This window comes from Vicugna pacos, chromosome X (genome assembly GCF_048564905.1).
Source record: "Vicugna pacos chromosome X, VicPac4, whole genome shotgun sequence".
Taxonomy (NCBI): domain Eukaryota; kingdom Metazoa; phylum Chordata; class Mammalia; order Artiodactyla; family Camelidae; genus Vicugna; species Vicugna pacos.
This window is the reverse complement of record NC_133023.1, coordinates 5,318,922-5,338,964: the sequence shown is the minus strand read 5'-3', so window position 1 is coordinate 5,338,964 and position 20,043 is coordinate 5,318,922. Positions and strand designations below refer to the sequence as shown.

The following is a 20,043-nucleotide window of genomic DNA, read 5'->3' as shown; positions in this document are numbered from 1 at the left end:
TCATGGAAACGAATATGCTATGGAACCCATGTAAGTAGCACCCACATTGCATTTTTAAACAGATAACAGTGATCCCTTTGAACATTTAAAAGCTGTTTTTAAAAGCTCAGCAAGCTTGTCCTTATGATTTCACTCTCTAGGATATAAATTTCATGATGTAACACACAGGCTTATAAATCAAAGACACCATAGGAAACTGTAGGCATGCATAATAGCCCTGTCTTCATCGAGACCAGGTATTTGTTTACCTTTAAAAGTCAAACATGATGGAGGAATTTGTTACAGCTTTTGGAAATGTTTTTAGTAATTCCCCAGTAACATTCAGAAGAGAGTCCCTTTACTCAGTTGTCACTTCTCCATTCATTGGCAGATGGCTCCACACTTTCCTGCTGAGGTCACCATGCTTAGCTTCTTCACTCTTAGTCAACATGAAGTATGTTTAGCCTACTTAAAATAGATTTCCTTTCATGATTCTGAGCATCTCAAATTTCTTTTTGAGTTCATGTGAGCTCACGTCTAACTTTGTTATGTTTCCGGCTCATGTGCAGAACTGTCATGCTAAAACTTACAGATACAGGGCTGGGTGGGGCAAAACGAAAATTCAGAGAACCTTGTTCAAAATTAACTCACTTTTGTGACAGAAGAACATTAAACCAAGGGTGGATCCTTCTAAGGCCCACACCCTTGAGGCCGGCTCTGCCTGCAGAGCCTTTTGAGGAAAAACTCTGATATTTCAATTCACTGGGAAACAACCCTAAGCAATAAATTCTTCTGGCTGTGCTGATTTAAACTATGTGAAATCTATGTTTAAGGTGAGGTAAAGGAAGCATCGGCATACCAGGACAACTGCAGATGGTTGTAATTACCCTTTAACAGGAAGATCTCAGAATGGAAAATGTGTGGAATTTTTGGGGGAGAGGATCCGAGGTTGGAAGAAGCCATGGGCTCTATTCAAAGGGGCCTGCAGCTTGGTGCTGTACCTTTGAGCGCGTGGAGGGCAGAGAGACACTCCAGCTGTGCTCAGTTGTGCGCTTCACCAAGATCCTAGGCTGCAGAACTCGTAAGTGCAATTCTGTATGAAAATGTGGGGGTGTCAGTTGACAGGAATATCAGTGCGTTGCCCCGCATCTGCATGAGTGAGTGTGCATGCGGCTTTTTGACTGGCTCGTGTTATATAAGTACGCCCACGTGTGCAGCACAGCCCTCTGCAGAGCTTGGCTCTCTGTGGGGTCTCCTACCTGCGCGCGGGCTGGGCTCCATCACTTCAGTGGAGCTCAGGGTAGCACAGAGCTTTGTGAGGGGTGTTGTGTTACAGATGCCGGGCCTCTCTTTCCTCTGCAGGGCCCACGCTGGGGAGGGAGGACGTGTGTGTGTGTGTGGCGGTGGGGGGAGAGCATTGGAGCAGATTACAAGAGGTGATTTTGCTGCTAAAAAGGCGAAATCAAGACACCTGGGGCAAATACAAGTAGAGTGTAGGAAAGCTTTCTATTTTGAATAACTCCCTCACGCTGGGCCTGCCATGCTTCCTAGAACAACAGACACCTGAGGAAGCTAGGTGCGTGGGTCTCATTAACCAACGTGGCCCAGGTGATACTAAGGCGGGAAGGAGGGAGCAGGAACGTGTCAGTCGAAATCCCTGCCGGGCGTTGGTCTGCTCTGACACGCATCTCAGGTCGGTTCCTTGGCTCTCTTCCACTGCTCGGGAAAGGGGAAATTCAAATGTGCGAAAGTCCGGGCGGAGCTGAACCCAGAGTAGGACCCGGGAAGAAAGCCTACATCTTAGGGGCGCGCCGTCCTTCCTTAGTCTGTTCCGACGCCCTTGGGGTGGGGAGGGTCCCCAAGCCCTGCTTTCCAAGACAGCATCTCCCATCCCGGCCTGGGCTGGTTCTCGCCTGACGTTTACCTGGCTGGCGGGGGGAGGTGGGGGCAGGCAGGAGCGAAAGCGTGCAGTGGGGGAGCAGACCACCGGCTGGGCACCCGGCCGGCGTCCCCCTCCCTTTGAGCGCAGGGCTCGCCGCCCCTTGGACCTGCCCACCGCCCTCCGCCCGGCCCCCCGTCACTCACTTTCCTCCCAGCCAATGGCGCGGCCGCCTGTCACCCTCACCCCACCCCTGGAGGCCGAGCGCGCTGGGCGGCGACGGGGAGGGCGCGGGGCCGGAGTTGAATGATTGAACTTTGCAGCGGAGTTGCGGCCGCCGCGAGGTGCCCGGCAGTGCGGCCCCGGCGCGGAGCTGGGAGGCTCGGCCAGCGCCCGGCGCCCGCGCCCCCGACCCGCAGCCATGGTGCCCGGGGCCCCCGGCGCGGCCCTGACCCTCTGCCTCTGGCTGGCGGCCTCCGGGGGCTGCCTGGCCGCCGGTCCCGGCGCGGCGGCTGCCCGGCGGCTGGACGAGTCGCTGTCGGTCGGGAGCGTCCAGCGCGCTCGCTGCGCCTCCAGGTGCCTCAGCCTGCAGATCACGCGCATCTCCGCCTTCTTCCAGCACTTCCAGGTAAGAACCGCCGCCCGCCCGGGTCCTCCTTGGCGCCGCGTACCGGGCGCGCGCCTCCCAGCCTCGGCGCCCAAACTTGTCGCCCAGCTCAGCCGGCAGATTCGGCTTTCCCTCGGCGTGAGTTTTACAGTCGGGTCTGAGAACCCTCCTTTCCAGCTCCCTCTCTGCTCCCGAAAGGAAAAGGAAGGCTGCAGCATCTTTCTCTAACTCCCTTCTAACCATGGGAAAACGAAAGGCGGTTTCTTTGGGGAGGGAGAGCAGTTCTGTGGGTATCAAGGGTGGGAGCGTGGGTTTGTTGGTTGCCCGAGACTTCCGCGCGCGGACCTGCGGTCTGGTGGCGAGACCCTCAAACTCTCCCGCGCTCCGGGCCCTCGAAGCCGCCTACACAGCGAGCGAGGCCGGGAGGCGCGCACCGCTGCGCCCGGGGACCCGCTCAACGAACCCCGGCCCCGCAGGTGCCCGCGGGCCGACACTTTTGTCTGTCTTCAACTGTGCTTTCCCACTCGGCGGGCCTAGAGCTGACGGTCCACCCTTCGAGTCCCAGGCAGGGCACTTGGACGAAGTCGTGTGTTCCAGCATGGTTGTTGGGGCGGGGGAGGGGCTGATGGCAGCTGGGTGCACCCCAGTTTGGAGCGCCAAAGCTTCTAGGTCTCGCTTGTGAATAGCGTGGAGAGCAAGTGAAGGGATGCAAGGCACCCGGAGGCGCCGTGTTCGGACGGAACTATCGGGACCAGTATCTCCCCCAGCCCTCGGAGGTTCTGTCGTCTTGAGAGTAGGGGAGCGTGTGCGAGTGTGGGTGTGGAGGAGGTTCGGGGAATAGCACGCTTATCGCCTGTGGATGGCCGGGACCCTTGTCCTCGCCTTGGAGGGAGCCACAGTGGTGAGGACCCCCGCGGGACTCGCTCAGGGACCCTGGCTTCGGGTGGGCGCACGGGAGCCGATCCTGGCCCCGACCCAGGAGCATATCGCAGCTGCCTTCCCCAGCCCATCCGAGCGCGCTTTCTGAAATTATTCACGCACTTTATTTCTCTTGTCTGTACTGGTTCTCTCCCTCGCCTTCTCATCTCTATTCTTAGCTGCTCACCTGTTCTAAGATCGCAACTTCTCGCCGCAGGGAGAACTGCGGAGGCCAGAAGGAGACGGGGGCCCCTTGGTGGGGTTCTAAGCCGAGCCCTCCGCCCTTGAGAGAGAAACTGGGGCGCCTCTTCCTCTTGGGCGGGGTAAAGGGGGCCCTCCAAGGGGCCCTGGGAACTAAACTGCGACAAGAGGCGATCACTGATCCTCTGAAGCCTTCAGGGATGTTCATCCTGGTGTGAGAGCTGATGAAAGCTCGCGCGGAAGCACGAGGAGAACCAAAAGTTGGGATCTTCAGAGGGTGAACCAGCTCGGGAAGTTTGCACGTGCCTGAGAGCGTGGTTCTGTTTCTTCCCAAAGAAGTGACATCCCGTGGGTTTCAGAACGTGGCAGGCTCTGAGGTCCTCCTGGGTCTGCAGGGAAAGGGAAAGCGGAGTGTGGTCTCCAGCGCTGAAATTACCCGGTCATCCTGGAGAGGGCTCCTCCCCAGCCACCTGGTTTCAAAACCGCCTGCCCTGCGCTCAGAGTCACTCCTGAGAAGATGCTTCACTGTTTAAACATGGATAGAAAACAAAACAAAGCGGCAGCCCATTCCCAGGCAGAAAGAGTATCTTTCCTTTCTTCTTCCTTTCCTTTCCTTCCCTCTTTTAAAATTGAATTGTCAGTTGCTGTAATTTATTTGTTTTACAGTTGCAGCAGCTAAAGAAGCAGTGTAGATCAAGCCAGTTCGCGTGAAAGGCTTTCCTTGTGGTCTCTTGGCATGATTTCTCTTCGGAAGAAAAACTGCTGACAGAATACACATTGCCAGACAATCCTGATTACATTTTAATTAGCTGGGGCGAAATAAGCTGCAAATTACTCAGTTAGGACTTAATAACTGCTGTTTCTGCAATCAATTGCAAAGCCATTCTTGGTGGTTTAACCCTCACCTGGTAATGCCTCTCTGATTTATCTAAATTGCAGGGATTAAGCTTTAAGTTTTGAAAAGACAGCAGCACAAACTCCTTATAAAAAAAAAACCCTCAGGCTTCCCTGTCCCTCCCCCTTTTTCAATAATTTGGGAGGACAGGGAGGGAGCAGGCTGCAGCCAACTTACTACCCTGCACGTGGTGTTTATTAATGGGTGGGGAGGGCTGCGAAGAGCCCTTCTATCAGGGTGCCTGCACCCCACCCACTTGTGCAAATTCACTCCAGCGGAAGGCTTTTTTCTGGAGCAGGTGCCAATTCTCAGTTTCTGCACAGTTTCAGACTGCTTTTTTTAGGCTGGGAGAAGGCTGGTGGCCAGCCTTGAGCCCAACAAACTGGATTGTCAGGGGTGAAGCTGCCAGGCCTCGGCTAGGAAGAGCCCAACCTGTACACTCATGGTGTAGACAGAGACGGGTGCCCTGGGGGAGCAGGCCTGCAGGGGAGGCTGGGATCTAAACATCTCCACCCCAGTGCCTCACACTTTCCAGTGCCTCCCAGCCCTGCAGCAACCAGGCTGGAGATAGGTGGTGCACACCTGGTGCCTCCACATCTGGGCCTGGGTTGGCCTCACCTGTCAATCATGGGGCTGTTAACCTTGCCTGAAAGCACAGGGACCCCATACTGATGCCTGGAAGTGGGAATGATGACAGTGAAGGTTGGAATTATCTGTATCCTGCATTATGTGGGCACAGTCCCTGACCTGTAAGAGCTTAGAATTTCATGCTGCAAGGGAGATGGATTCTGAATGACGTCGTTTCTTTCACTCCTTGATGCTGCCCTCGTGAAGTGATGCCCCACCAGGTAGCACCTCGCAGGTTATTGGTACCCAGCTCCCTGATGCCAGGTGCAGGGCCTTTAGCATGTTGCCACTTCAATTTCTCATGGATCACGTGTACATGTGGTTAACATCCTGCCAATGGAAGTGGTTGGAAAGGACACACTTTAATTAGTGAATGCAGCTGAGGTCCGAGCTGTAGGGTAAGGAGCAGGGGCGTGGGCTTTGCAGCCAAGTAGGTCTGCTCTGCGTCAGGCTTGGCCACTTGGCAGATGGGGATCATGGGCTGATCACCTTCTTAAAATTTCAGCCTCTCATGTGTCTGGTGGGAAACCTGCCCAGCAAGGTGAAGATCATGGAACTTGTTGGGGATAGTGAAAGCAGTGGTATTAAAGGGGCTGAAAGATCGCTAAGTACCAGTCCCTGTTCTCAGTGTCTTCCAAGCCTCTCATTTCATCCCACCACCACGAGGAGGGTACCATTGATCTCCTGTAACTGATAAGGACCCGGGATGCAGAGAAGCTAATAGATGGTGCAGCTGGCTTCCCAGCAAGGGCGGCTACCAGTTTTTTTTGTTTGTTTGTTTGTTTTATGTTTAGGATTTTCTTGGTTAGTTGGTGAATTTATTTCAGAACTGGCTATCTTATTTTCAGGAACCAGGACGATATGGAAACGTGCAGGTTGTTCCATTATTCAAAGGGCAAGAAAAGAAGTGTTGTTGAAGGTATTAAAATATAAAACCTTTTCTTTCTTTTGTGACCCTTCCCTCTTGACCTGTCATGGTGTGTTAAATTTTTTGTCCAGGGCTGTTCTCGGTAAAGGATAATTTAAACAGTAAGTCATTGGCCTGGATTTCATTGTTCATCTTTCTCTTGTGCAGCACCCATGTTAGTTATAGGCAGGCAAACATCAGAGTATTTCACCCATACATGGAATCACCAGTGGTACACAATGTGGATGTCCTGGCGCATCCCTGGAGGGATGAGTGGGACCAGGCTCAGAAAGATGGAAAGGAGGAAGAGAGGACCTCCCCCACAAACGTGTCCACTGTAGGGTGTGCCCAATGGGTGCTCCACGAAGAGATCTTGCAGGACACATGTGGACCATCACAGGTACCCGGGCCTGAGCAAGCGTGACACTTGCCCCCTGCCCTGCTCTGCCAGCTGCTGGACCAGTGTGTCGCACTTTGTTCTGGCCAAATCCTCAGGAAGGTGAGCCAGGGGCCTCCCCATCCTGCTGCTCCAGTCCCCAGGTGGGTGCTTTTAGGCAAGGTTGACAGCCCCATGATTGACAGGTGAGGCCAACCCAGGCCCAGATGTGGAGGCACCAGGTGTGCACCACCTATCTCCAGCCTGGTTGCTGCAGGGCTGGGAGGCACTGGAAAGTGTGAGGCACTGGGGTGGAGATGTTTAGATCCCAGCCTCCCCTGCAGGCCTGCTCCCCCAGGGCACCCGTCTCTGTCTACACCATGAGTGTACAGGTTGGGCTCTTCCTAGCCGAGGCCTGGCAGCTTCACCCCTGAGAGTCCACACGCTTGGCTGGCCTCAAGGCTGGGTGCAGCTAGGTACCTGCATCACGGAGGGCATAGGCTTGTTACCGTGGAGTCTTGGACTTTGGGGACTAAACACAGAATGGTGCTCCCAGAGTGGGATGGGGAAAACCACCTCTAATTCAAGACACGCATGCCCAGCTCTGACCCTCCTTGTGCCCACTCCCAGGTCCTTGCAGGGGGCAGAGTATAACAGTGACTTGAGGGTGAGGAGGGAAAGGTTGGGTGAGGACTGGGGTGCCAGGGGGCCAGGGATTGGGCAGCTGAGAATCTTTCCTGGGAAGGGGCAGGGGGAGGCAGCATCATGCATGATGCTCCAGAACACGCTCCAATATCCCATCAGACTTCATGTGCAAAGTGCAAACTCAAAGATAAAATAACTAAGGATTTTAGTATAGCGATCTCGGAGCTGTCAGTCCCTGGCACCAGGCCCTTTCTGGGCACGCACCACGTGCACTGGTCACGGGCCCCTGAAGCCAGCCCTGGTCTGGGCTTGGTACGTCAAGGGGGCTGGGCCCTCGCAGGGGGTTAAGCCCGCCTGTGGCGGTTCTTCATAGGGCTGTCCATGGCGTCCAAGGTTACCATGCTCTCCTTGGTGTAACCTGCTTGTTCTGCACTTACTTTCTCAACTTTGCTAGAATATTAGAGGGAAAGGAGGGAGAATGTGCCTGACGTAAGTTAGGGCTCTTTTTAGGTGAACCTCCTTTAACTGGAGAGGGACTTCCTCTTTTACGCTAGTTGGGAGGTTGGTGGTGGAGACTCCGCCCGTCTCCCCAGGTCCTGCTCCTCCAGGCGGTGGTGGAACCAAGTCTCTGAGCCTCATAGACAGTCTTCCCCCTAACTGGTAGCAGTCCTGCAACCTGCCCTTCCTCTGCCTGTGTTTGCTCAGGGGAGGCTCAGTAGCACAGGCCTGAGGAGGAGGAGTGGCCCGAGTGGAGGAGGGCTACTGTTTCTTCACCAGACCTCAGACCGCTGGGGAAAGGGGCATGGAATCTTGTCTAAGATAAGTAGCAGGTTGCTGGCAGCCTCTGCCCTCGGGCTCTAGACTGTTATTAGTGTTGAGAGATTGTTGCTTAGTGGGACATTATTCACTCTTTAAACTACCCCTGATAGGCTCGTTTGGGTAGCTGATTAGAGATCAGAAGCTTTTTCCTCGCAGTAATTGGAAGCTGTTTGTTTTGGCAAGAGAGGGAACTAAGCTGGTGATTAGCTCATTCTGCTTAGAGGACCAGCCTCTCCTCGAAGAAAAAGTAAACAAACAATTAGCACATCAAAAACCTTTAGCAGCCACAGATCAGCCCTGGGGCTCCCAGAGTTTTGGAGCAGCGGTTCTGTGAGGAATATATTCCGCCCTGGTGTGTCACTTTGGCCCTCAGTGAGATTGAAGTTAGATGCCAGGAAGTCCCTGGGAAGAGAGGCCATCCTCAGGTTTGACCTTTACATTTGGCTGTGTTTCCAAGAATTTCTGAATTTGCTCCAAACTAAACACTAGGCTATTCATGGCAAAGTTTTGTCTTTAATACAGTGTTTCTCCTTGAATGTCACTTAAAAATCTATCGTATTGTGACTGTTGTAGAACATTTGTCAAACACATTAGAAAATACCGACTTGTTCCTTTCTTTGTGCCTTTCTTAGACAAGAAATAGGTTTATATTTATGTATATTGTGTACAGTATAAATTTATATGCATTTCAGTATACTAACAGTACATATGTGTATGGATGTTTGGAGATCTGCACTTTAAAATTAATGCTGTTGGTGTAAGCATTCTCACTTAAGAAACTTAATTATAAGTAGGAGGTTATTATATTTCTTTGAAATAGGTTATGCAATGAAATCTGGTGAATCTATGTTGGTATGCTTCAGCGAACGGGCGTCAAACTTCACGGTTAGGTAGAGACACTTAGGAAGGTGCTGGTGGGCACTGCTTGTGTTAACTCAGAAATGGAGAAGTTCCTACCTGTGACTTGGTGTTGCTTTCCAGAAACGTGACTCTTCAACAGTCTTGAGGGTCGGGGCTTTGGGATGGTGGTCACTGAAGCATCCCTGTGTTGTCAGGAGACGTCTTGTGTATGAACAGCAGTAGCAGGGGCAAGTGCAGGTACTCCCTCCGCTGCAGTGCCTTGTGCAGATGACTGCATAACTCGTCTTAGCTCCCAGGTCTTTGGCGTTCTCACGTCGGCCACCTTGCAGCTCTTCCTTTTCACTCACTCTGGACTCCATGTTGTAAAAAAGTATATTGTCTGTCAACATACGGCATTTATTAAGTATGACCTAGCTTTTCCTCTTTACATTAATCAGATATCCGTACGTAACTCGGGCTTCAGGTCGGCATGAGGTCTCCCACAATACCATAGTAGACTGATAAAACGAATATTCTTAACACTTTAGTTATCTTTGCACCATCTATCCTTAGACAACGTGTGATTTCTTTTGGATTCTCTGACCTATTGAAAATAGGTCATAGAACCTATTCCTTCTCGGTAGATGCTGTTGGTGACCTTCTGTCCCTCACCCTGCTGGCCACCTGCATCCTGTATTGGCTGCTAATAGCTTACAGCTGCTCCCCCTCAGAGACTAACCTTCCGTCATGGGTACCATCTTGCCAGCAAGGCACTGTATCCTCCTCCCTTGACAGGGTGAGTCATGGCCAGTGGCTCATTGCTGGGCATGCAGGAGGCCAGCGTCCTGCTGGGATCAACTCTTCTGTGCAATTTATGCTCCAAAGCATTGCATGGGGCCAGGCTCATGCAACTCTCTAGCTGAGATCACAACCCTACTGAGCTTCCCCCCATTCTTCCCTCCCCCTCTGCTGAGAGCTCCCCTCAGTACATCACATACACAGAAATCCCCCCTTCAGCCTCTGCTTTTGCGAAACCCCATCTCAGACGCCTACCTTCAGAGATACCTTACCTAATTGTCTAATCTGAAAAACAGGTGTTTTTCAGATTAGACAGCTTGATGCTTACAGAAATGATTTTTTCAAGCACATACAGATAGTAGACTGTAGAAGTGAAAATAAATCCCAGCTTTCACAACTCTGAGCTCAGACTTTTCCCCACTGTCCCTTTAAAAAAAATCTTGAGAGTTCGTACAGATATAAAAAAGGATCTTTCTAAATGAGGAAGTGCTAAGAGTCAGAACATTTTGTTATTTGACTTTATCTCTCCTGATGATCCCAGCAAAGAAGTTTCAACTCTTGAGCCCAGTATATAAGCAGATCATGCTCCTTCATTGCCCATATGAAAAACATACGCAGCTGGTGCTCTGTATGTGCTGGTTCCGTCTACCTGCAGTTGGTTGAATCCGTAAGTGAGGGACCTGTAAATACAGAGAGCTGGCTGTACTCTGCCGTTTTATATAAGGGACTCAAGCATCCGTGGATTTTTGTGTCCACGGGGGTCCTGGAACCAGTCCCCCACGGATCTCAAGGGACACCTGTACTAGTACAGCAACCTTGAAATGGTTGTGTGGTAGGTGGACAGCGGATGGTGTGGGGAACATCGTTAACCACAGCGCCCCTGACGGGTCTAAGGAGATAGCAGGGAGAACCAATTCAGATATTAACCAACTTTGGATTTACTCAGCAGGCAGCCAGAGGCACCACATCCCCCAGGACGTATTGTCCCCTCTGTAGCCTTAAAAGATTTCACACATGGTTTCAAAATGGTGAGTGGAGGCATTTTCCCTGATGGTGGAGCAGGTTGGATAGAATTAGTTATCCCTGACGGCCAGTAAGTAAGGAAAGATTTATGGAAGCAGTGTTTATGGCTCATTTTAATGCAAATCACAGACTGTGAATGCTGGATCTGTCTCTCCCTTTTAAAAAGTACCCCTTTAATCACTTCCATTTATTTCAGCTAATATCGATGGATTGCTGCAATTTCAAAGATGAGGCTGTAAAAGCCCTACTCTCGAGGGATGTATAGTCTAGTAGTGGTGAAGACTTACAAACAGACCACGTCAGTCCACAAGGGAGAGTTATTTGTATGAGATCTCAGAGGAGGGGGCTTGTCGCTTTAGGGAACGTGTCCCAGAGGAGGCGAGGCTTGAGCTGAGCCTCGAAAGCTGGGCTCTTCCCGTGCAGAATAGCTCTTCCCACGCAGACTCTCGCAGTAGTTAGGTCCCTCTGTTGGGGACTCTCAGTGGCTCCCAATGGGCAGGATGCAGCATCAGCCCCCCAGCCAGCAGCCGTGCTTTGGGAGCCCGCTGGGGGAGCTGTGACACAGCTTTGCTCCGCAGGACTGGTTGGGAGCCGGTTATCACACTTACAGGTGTGGGTGAAGCCAGTCTACACCAGCAGCAGCTCTCATCTATTCAGTTGATCTCTGTGGGGATCCTCCCCAGCATCCCGAAGAAAGAGCCCCACGTGGGCAAAAGAAGGAGAGAAGGGGTCTGCCCTCCCCACCTTCATCTCCGTGCCATCGTACTTTGGCTACCCCCGTTCTGAATGTGGGTGGGGCTGGACCCAAACTAAGAAAGTCACCTGAGTTACTGAGCCTCAGGTTAGAAGGTTCCTGGCATTTTATAACGTCTTGGTGTTGACAAAGTAGTGTCAGATAAATATCTACTTGACCTTCACAGCAACTCTTGTGAGGCTTTACAGATAAGACAGCTGAAGGCTGTGAGGTCTCGGGAAGTGAGATAACCAAGGCTTCATAGCAGAAGCTCAAGCCCTAATCTTCATATTCCCAAATATTTATACTACATGACCCTGCTTCTCAGCATGCTGACAGTGAGACAAGGCAGAGGAGAAACACCAACTGGTAATGCAGTTGAGAATCCCGGAGTTTTGAGGGGAAAGGGACCTCCATTTCTCACCCTGCGTTGGCGCCCGGGGGCACCACTGCATCACGGAGCCGCACAATTGTGGACAACTGAAAGTTTGCTGGGTGATAGAAAAAACCTTGAAAACTATCAGCCCATCAATGACGTCCCCTGTGCATTTGTCCAGCCCAGCTCTTCTTCCAGCCAATAGGAATCTGCCACACACAGTTATCCTGCAGGTATCTTAGATTCTGGGCACCCAGCATGACCGACATGCACTTCCTGCCCGCAAGAGAATTCTTTTCTCCTAAAAAAGAGACAGACATTTACGCAAATCATTAACAAGAGTTGTTGCAGTGAAGAAAGGATAATCATAAATCACCTTTTAAATGTTTATATATAAGCACTGAACACATTATCATAATTTCTTAGATAAAGACTATTTTTTCATTTATAAATTGATTTTGTTTAGGTCTACCAAAATTCTGTCTAACAAAACAGAGTGTTACTTTGATCCTTGCAGAAATGCTTCACGAACAGCTGGACTCCTTGATGTCATAGAGGATGAATTTGTTGTCTGGGAATAACAAGTCTCAGGGCTTCAGCCTTGACCTTCATTCCTGGCTGCCATGGCTGTTTTGTGTGGTGGCGGGACACATTCGGAGTATTTGCAAGTGGTCAGCATAGCTGGTACTTACGTGACAGCTACTTCCAAGAACTCAGGGGTGCTTTATATGCTTGCTTTCCTTTTATTTTGGTTCAGGGAGTGTGTGTGTTTCTGTTTACCCTTTATGATTCTTCTCAGCATTTCTGTAAGATAAAAACAATTGGACAATAAGGGATTCTGAGAAAAGAAATTAGGCAGTTCTCAAGGCTGCACATGAAAAGAAAATGGTGATGAATGCAGTCCTTGAATCCCCCGAAGTGCAAAAATCTGTCCTTAGGAGAATCTGAGAAACAGTGGCTCATCAAGAGGGGGAAAAAAGCTAACTAAAGCTCTTAATTCACATTCTACTTATCCTTTTGTTTTAAATGGTAACTTCTGTCATTTAATAAGATTTTGCTCTCCAAGTTATTAATGTCCTGCCAACTTGAAAATAACACTGTGTTAGACTGACCTCCAAATGTGTAATTTGGTATTTCGTATTACCTTCTTTCTTTGAAAGAAAAGGTAGATAGGCTGTCACCAGTTGAAAGTCATATAATGTATGGTGATCACAATCTTCATTTTAGAGAAGTGCTTGTTCCCAGCTGGTACGCACAGGATGTCAAATAACCTTCAGCGAACGAAAATGCATGTTTCCTCTCCGTTTAGTATCTCATTGTCACTGATGACTTTTTAAATTTCATAGCTAATTTCTGATTATATCCAAAGAAGTGACAGTTTTATAAGTCTATAAATGAATATATAACAGAGTCCTTTTAAAGAAACCAGAAACATTACTTTTCTAAAGTAATCCATCACCTTCCAAAAATGTCGTTAATTGTACTGGTGCCGGGGACAAGAGAAATGATGGGAATTCATTTAGTTAAGCAATTTAGAGTTGTTTTCTCTGTATTCTGTTTTTAGTTTATACCTTTTTCACCCACTATAATATTCTAATGCATTAATAATTCACACATTTGAAATGCATCACAGTATTTTTGTTGTTCCTGTCTCCCTCCAATGCAAATGGCATTCTTACCTAAAGACAAACCAGATGGATGGCATTCTTGGGAGATTACTGACAGCTTCTCTAAAAGAAAGACTAAACAATTGAAAAATTCTAAATACAAGCAAAAATAAACCTTTCAGGTTAAAGGTGATTTCACCTTTTATTTATTGTGTCCCTGTAGGGTTTGTATAAATGGTTCATCTGATGCAAGTCCATCAACTTTTGTTTCATTCTCTGATAACACATAATTGAGGGAGACAGTCCTTTCTAGACTTAAATAAACGTCTCGGCTCCTGCCTTTGACTGCCTGTGCTACTGGAATGAATAGCACTCTTTTGAAATTTATGCTGTTTGTTATACTTTGTGGACTGGAAGGAAAGTTCACAAACACTTACCAACCTAGAATAGTAAGAGAGATTTTGAAGACGATGCACAGCTTACAGTGAGATGTCACCCCACCCCCTGGCCAGATTTCCAAGTGCTGTTATAACAAACCACATATGCCAAGGATCCTGGTATTTCAGGGCCATCAGTTTGCTTTCCAGCTGATGAGCAGACCCCTATGGGATGCAAATACCAAGACCATTTCCAATCATGGGGGAGTCATCATCACCATCACTGCTACCATCATCATCAACATCATCACCATGATCACCCACAGTCACCATCATCATATCACCATCATAATTGTCACCAGTAAACAATCATCACCATCATCACCATCACTGCCACCACCACCAAATCATCACCACCATCATCACCATCATAATTGTCACCAGTGTCATAATCATCGCCATCATCACCATCACTGCCACCACCACCATCATCACCATCATAATTGTCACCACTGTCATAATCATCACCATCATCACCATCACTGCCACCACCACCAAATCATCATCGCCATCATCACCATCACTGCCGCCGCCACCAAATCATCACCACCATCATCACCATCATAATTGTCACCAGTGTCATAATCATCACCATTGTCAGCATCACTGCCGCCACCACCAAATCATCACCACCATCATCATCACCATCACCACTATCATAATTGTTACTAGTGTCATAATCGTCGCCATCATCACCATCACTGCCGCCACCATCATCACTATCATAATTGTCACCACTGTCATAATCATCACCATCACTGCCACCATCACCACCATCATCATCATCACTACCACCACCACCACCATCATCACCACCATGAGCATCCACAGTCATCATCTTCATCATCCCCACATTTGGAAATGTGCGACTGTTTCCTTAGAAATCTCTGTGCAGACAGAGATACTTGAGATACTCAGGTTTCCATGCCTGTCCATCATGACAAGCGACTTAGTTTTGCCCCGCTTACTGATGTCTTGTCCCTTCCTCTATGACTCTTTCCCCCAGTGAACAGGGTTTTGCTCTCCACAGAGGAGTAACTGCGTATGAAACAAGGAGCAGAAGGCCAGCCAGGCATCTAGGCTGGCCCATTCTTGCCCAGCAGTCCTGCTGTGTGGATGACTCAGATGGAGGTGAAGTTACAAGCCACAGGGCAGCATTAACTTGGAGCTTGCTTTCTGGAGTGGAAGCCTGTTAACGAGAAGAATGCCAAGTTTATGTGGAAGTTACTGATTACTTTCAGAAAGAATGAGAAGGAAATAGGAGACTGGTTGCTATAAAAGTTTTTGGTAACTGGGATTTTTAAAAAATGTCTTCAGTGGCAAGGAAGTGCAGAGAAATCACCCAAGATGCTGTGCACCGTGAAAGATTGTCAAGATCATCATTGGTTGAAGGTGGGCACCCACTTGATTTCTTGTGTTCTCTTCTGTGTTTTGGGCTACTATAGCCCTTGAGACCTAGAACTGTGCTTTTTAAATCTAAAATAGGTACCCCAGCTCCTTTCTTCCTCCTTTAGACACGGTAGGCTCTTAGCTGAGTTTTGATGGATATCCCTGACATGTCTTTGACTAGAAATGGATTTTCTCTCCCTTTCTGTCACCTCTTCCCCTCTCCCTCCCCTTCCATCTCCTTCCTTTGTTTTGACATTTGGCTGTACCATTGTGAAGGCAGCACAGCCAAATCCATTTGCTGATCATTCCAGAAATGGCCTGCATCTGGGAAGTTATTTTCCCATTGGGCCAGAATCGCAAAGAAAGTAGGGAACATCTTTTCTTATTGTTGTTTCCACATTTTTGAATCCAGAGTTATGAGATAATGTCCTCACAGCTGCAAAGAAATAAAAAAAAATACTTCTGGATGGACTATATTCACTTAAGTATCACCAGAGAGAAATGTGTTTAGAGGTGAGACTGTGAGAACAGATATCCATTTGTGTATTTTGAGCTTTCTGTTTTTCAGGGGCCCTGCATGGACTTGAATAATGTTTTTAACCTATTTTTTAATAGGGCAATATTGTAAACTCTTATTCTATTTATTACTTCACAGTTTTGAAAAAAAAAGTTTGTTCTTTTTTGAACAACCATAAGAAATTAGGGCCAAAATGTATTTCCATGTATATGTTTGTATGCATATTATCCAAGGGTGTCTAGTTCAGGTTTCTCAGCCTTGGCACTATTGACATTTGGGGCCAGGTTATCGTTTACTGTGGGGCTGTCCGGTGCATTACTGGATGTTTAGCAGAATCCCTGGTCCTTACCCGGTAGGTTCCAGTAGCATCCCTCCCACCCCGAGTTGTGACAAAAAAATGATCTCCAGACATTCCATTGTGCACCATAGGACAAAATCGCCCCTGTTGAAAACCACTGGCCTAGTTCTATCTCTTTTTCTTTCTGTCTCTCTGGATCTGCTGTCTGGAGGTCACTGTCTGTATTCATATATGCATATCCCTATCTAAATGTGTGTACATGTATGATTCTTTTATTATGTACTCAGGTATCCTCTTTGAAAGAATAGGCTCAGATACGTGAGCCAGTAAATTGGTGGCGTTCACAGTGTTCTCCTTCACTCATGACGTGGGAGTTTGGAGGGGTGCTTGTTTATGTCTCCGTTTGAGATCCTAGGAAAGAATAAGGCAATTGGGTCTATAAAATGCAGTTAGAAAAAATGCTTTGCTTCCGTTCTATAGTAAACATTCTCCTAAATGAAAACAGCTGTATCTCTGTCTTGGCAGTGACGATTCTGAAGGTATGTCATGGCGTCTGTGGCTGTGATAGCCATGTAGAAAATTGGAGTTTTCCAGCCATGACCAGACAAATGTAAAGTCGGCCATATTGCATCTTTTCCTTTAAATGCCTGCTGTGTGTTTTAAATTTGGTGAGCTGGTCCATAAAGTCTGATTCCCTTGGAACTTCTTTGCAAGTAAACATCTTTTCCCTTCAAAAAGCCTTTGGCCTCTGAATCATTCAAAAGTCCACAAATGACAAATGCTCGAGAGGCTGTGGAGAAAGGGGAACCCTCCTACACTGCTGGTGGGAATGCAGTTTGGTGCAGCCACTGTGGAAAACAGTATGGAGATTCCTCAAAAGACTAGGAATAGACTTATCATATGACCCAGGAATCCCACTCCTAGGTGTATATCCAGAAGGAATCCTACTTTAAAAAGACACCGGCACCCTAATGTTCATAGCAGCACTATCTACAATAGCCAAGACATGGAAACAGCCTAAATGTCCATCAACAGATGACTGGATAAAGAAGATGTGGTATGTTTATATAATGGAATACTACTCTGCCATAAAAAAGAATAAAATAACGCCATCTGCAACAACATGGATGGACCCGGAGACTGTCATTCTAAGTGAAGTAAGGCAGAAAGAGAAAGAAGAATACCATATGAGATTGCTCATATATGGAATCTAAAAAAAAAAAAGTAAATACAAAAGAGAAACAGACTCATAGACAGAATACAAACATGGCTGTCAAGGGGGTGGGGGGTGGGAAGGGACAGACTGAGAGTTCAAAATGTAGGATAGATAAACAAGATTATACTGTATAGCACAGGGAAATATATACAAGATCTTGTGGTAGCTCACAGCAAAAAAAATTGTGACAATGAATGTGTGTATGTTCATGTATAACTGAAAAATTGTGCTCTTCACTGGAATTTGGCACAACATTGTAAAATGACTATAACTCAGTTTAAAAAGTAAAAAAAAAAAATCCCAAAACACAAACCTTTGGGCTCTGGGCCTTCTTTCAGACCACTTAGTGCTCTTTGCCTCAGTTGTCTCACCTGTAAAGTGGTGGCCATGGTATCACCGCTTCGTTGGGTTGTGCTATGATGCCACACAGTTGACTTGGAGCAGAACCTCACGTGTACTTAGCTCTATGGAAGCATTGGCTGTGGTTCTTGAGACAAGTAAGGCACAGAGTGAGTGCCTGGTACTGAAGATCTTGGGACTCAAAGATGAGTAGTGGGAACCCCTTGATCCTGCAAAGGCTGGTCTGAAAGTCATAAAAGGTGATTTAAACAACCTGATTTAAAAATGGGCCAAGACCTCAACAGACATCTCACCAAAGAAAATATACAAGTGGCAAACAAGCATATGGAAAGCTGCTCCACATCATATGTCATCGGGGAGATGCAGATTAAAACAACAGTGAGATTCCACTACACACCCATGAGAATGGCCAAAACCCAGAACACTGACAGTACCAGATGGCTGGCAAGGATGTGAAGCAATAGGAGCTCTTTTCTGTTGCTACTGGGAATGCAAAATGGAACAGTCACTTGGAAGTTCCTTGCAAAACAAAGCATGCCCTTGATCTGGCATTTGTGCTCCTTGGTATTTGTTCAAATGAGGTAAAAATTTGTCCACGCTGAAACTTGCACATGGATATTCAGAGCAGCTTTGTTCAGACTTGCCAAAACTTGAAAGCAACCAAGATGTCCTTCCTTAGGTGATGGATAAATAAACTGAGGTCCATTCAGACAGTGGAATATTATTCAGCACTATACAGAAATGAGGTATCAAGCCACAAAAAGACATGTAGGAAACTCAAATGCATATCACTAAGTGAAAGGAACCCATCTGAGAAGGCTATGTGCTGTATGATCCCAACTGTACAGCATTCTTAAAAAGCCAAAACTGTGGAGACAGTAAAGAAATCCGTGGTTGCTAGGGGTTTGGGTGGAGGCTGGAGTAGGAATGAATAGGTGGAGCACAGACTTTTTAGGATACTGGAGATACCTTGTGTGATACTATAATTATGGGTATATGTCATTATCCCTTCGTCCAAACCCACAGAAAGTTCAACACCAAGAGTGAATCCTAATGTAAACCATGGATGCTGTCTGACAATAATGTTTCATTGTAGGCTCATTACTTGTAACACCTGTGCACTGGTGGGGATGTTGATGGTGGGGGAGGCTGTGTGTGTTGTGGAGGGCAGAGGGTGTATGGGAACCTCTGTACCTTTCTTTTAATTTTGTTGGTAACCTAAACCCCCTTCAAAAAGTAAAATCTTTTTTTTTTGTAAATAAAAAATTTTAATGCAACTTTTTAATTTAAAAAATGTACCCTTTGAAGTTTATTTGAAAGCACCTTGTTCTATATATAGAGGATGAAACGCACGTCTCACATGCTCTTGTCACATAAAGATTTTCTGTTCCCCTGTGATGCGTGGGAATAGTTTAAGTAGATTTTAAAACTGAAATTTGAAATCTTGGATACATACTGTGTAAGGAGAAAAGGCCGCTGAATTCTAGGGTATCTATTCTGTTAGGAAAACATACCTAACTTGCCGGATGCAGGGTTGCTTATAATTCTGCAGGTAACATTTTTCTTGGAACTGATTTTTTTTTGCAAAGTGAGGTCTTTTCTTGGGGTTATTGCTCTTTCTCTTGCATCCCATTTAATTCATTATGTTTTCTCAAGTGATCGCTCATTAGAACATGCTGTCTTTTGAAGTTCATATTAAAACAACCCAGAATCATGATGAATGGGCTAGGATATCATATAAGTCAGGGCATAATGGACTATGGGGTGCTCCATTTTAGTGTGATTAATTATTCTGTGCTCGCTAATGAATAACACATAAATTAGCACAATCAAGATGCATATATCATAGGAAAACTGTGTGACCAAAAATGGGACTTAGTAAAGTCAGACTGGGAAAACCGTGTATCTCTGGTCATTCTTTTTTCCTGCTTAGATTTCCTGCACTGCAGATGACATTCAGCTACAGTTTCTCCTGAGGCTTCCAGCATGTATGTGTGTATCAAGGTAGACTTTGCTTTAATATTAGAAAAAGTACTTCTAGGGCTTATTCGGTGTGTTCCAGAACGTATCACTAACATACTCTGTGGGAATGCAAGTAGAAATAGTACTTTTCATTTATGGGGCATTGTATGTTGTTTTCTAAGTAGACATTTTTTTAAATGGTCGTAGTGACAATAACAACAGAATTCAGTTTCTCTTATCTGGTGACGTATTCTCTCCGGCTCCTCTTAATGCTTGTGAGTAATTAGCTTGATCATTTAAAAATCTTTCACCTCTGCTGGTCAGTGTGTCAGAAGCCAGGTTGTAACGTGCCTCACGGGGACTGCCTACTAGAAACCTCAGATCACGCCTGTCAAGCTTCACAACTGTCAGGCGTCTGCTTTGAGAAATAGTAGAGGAATTTCTGAGTGCCTTTAGAGTCTGCCTTCCTTTTGTTTCCTCACTGTCATCCTGGACAATAAGTAACATCTTACTCCAGTTGTGTTTTAGGAAGAGACAGAGGTGAGGCCGAGGCAGAGTGGAGGCCAGCTAGGCCTGGATGGTGTTGGGTGCTGTTATCTTGGGCAGTCCCTTCCCAGGCTCAGGAGCAGACATG

The 20,043-nt window shown here is 47.3% G+C and overlaps 1 protein-coding gene across 2 annotated transcripts in view; it reads left to right on the top strand.

Moving 5' to 3' along the window:
- Positions 1-2,161: 2,161 nt before the first annotated feature.
- ANOS1 (anosmin 1) overlaps positions 2,162-20,043 on the top strand; it is a 163,057-nt gene continuing 145,175 nt past the window's right edge. For both annotated transcript variants that reach the window (XR_012067469.1, XM_072956008.1), the window contains exon 1: positions 2,162-2,486. Coding sequence is in view for 1 of the 2 variants with exons in the window: in XM_072956008.1 (XP_072812109.1) it covers positions 2,280-2,486 (207 nt within the window). In the remaining variant the exon portion in view is untranslated. The remainder of the gene's footprint in view (positions 2,487-20,043) is intronic.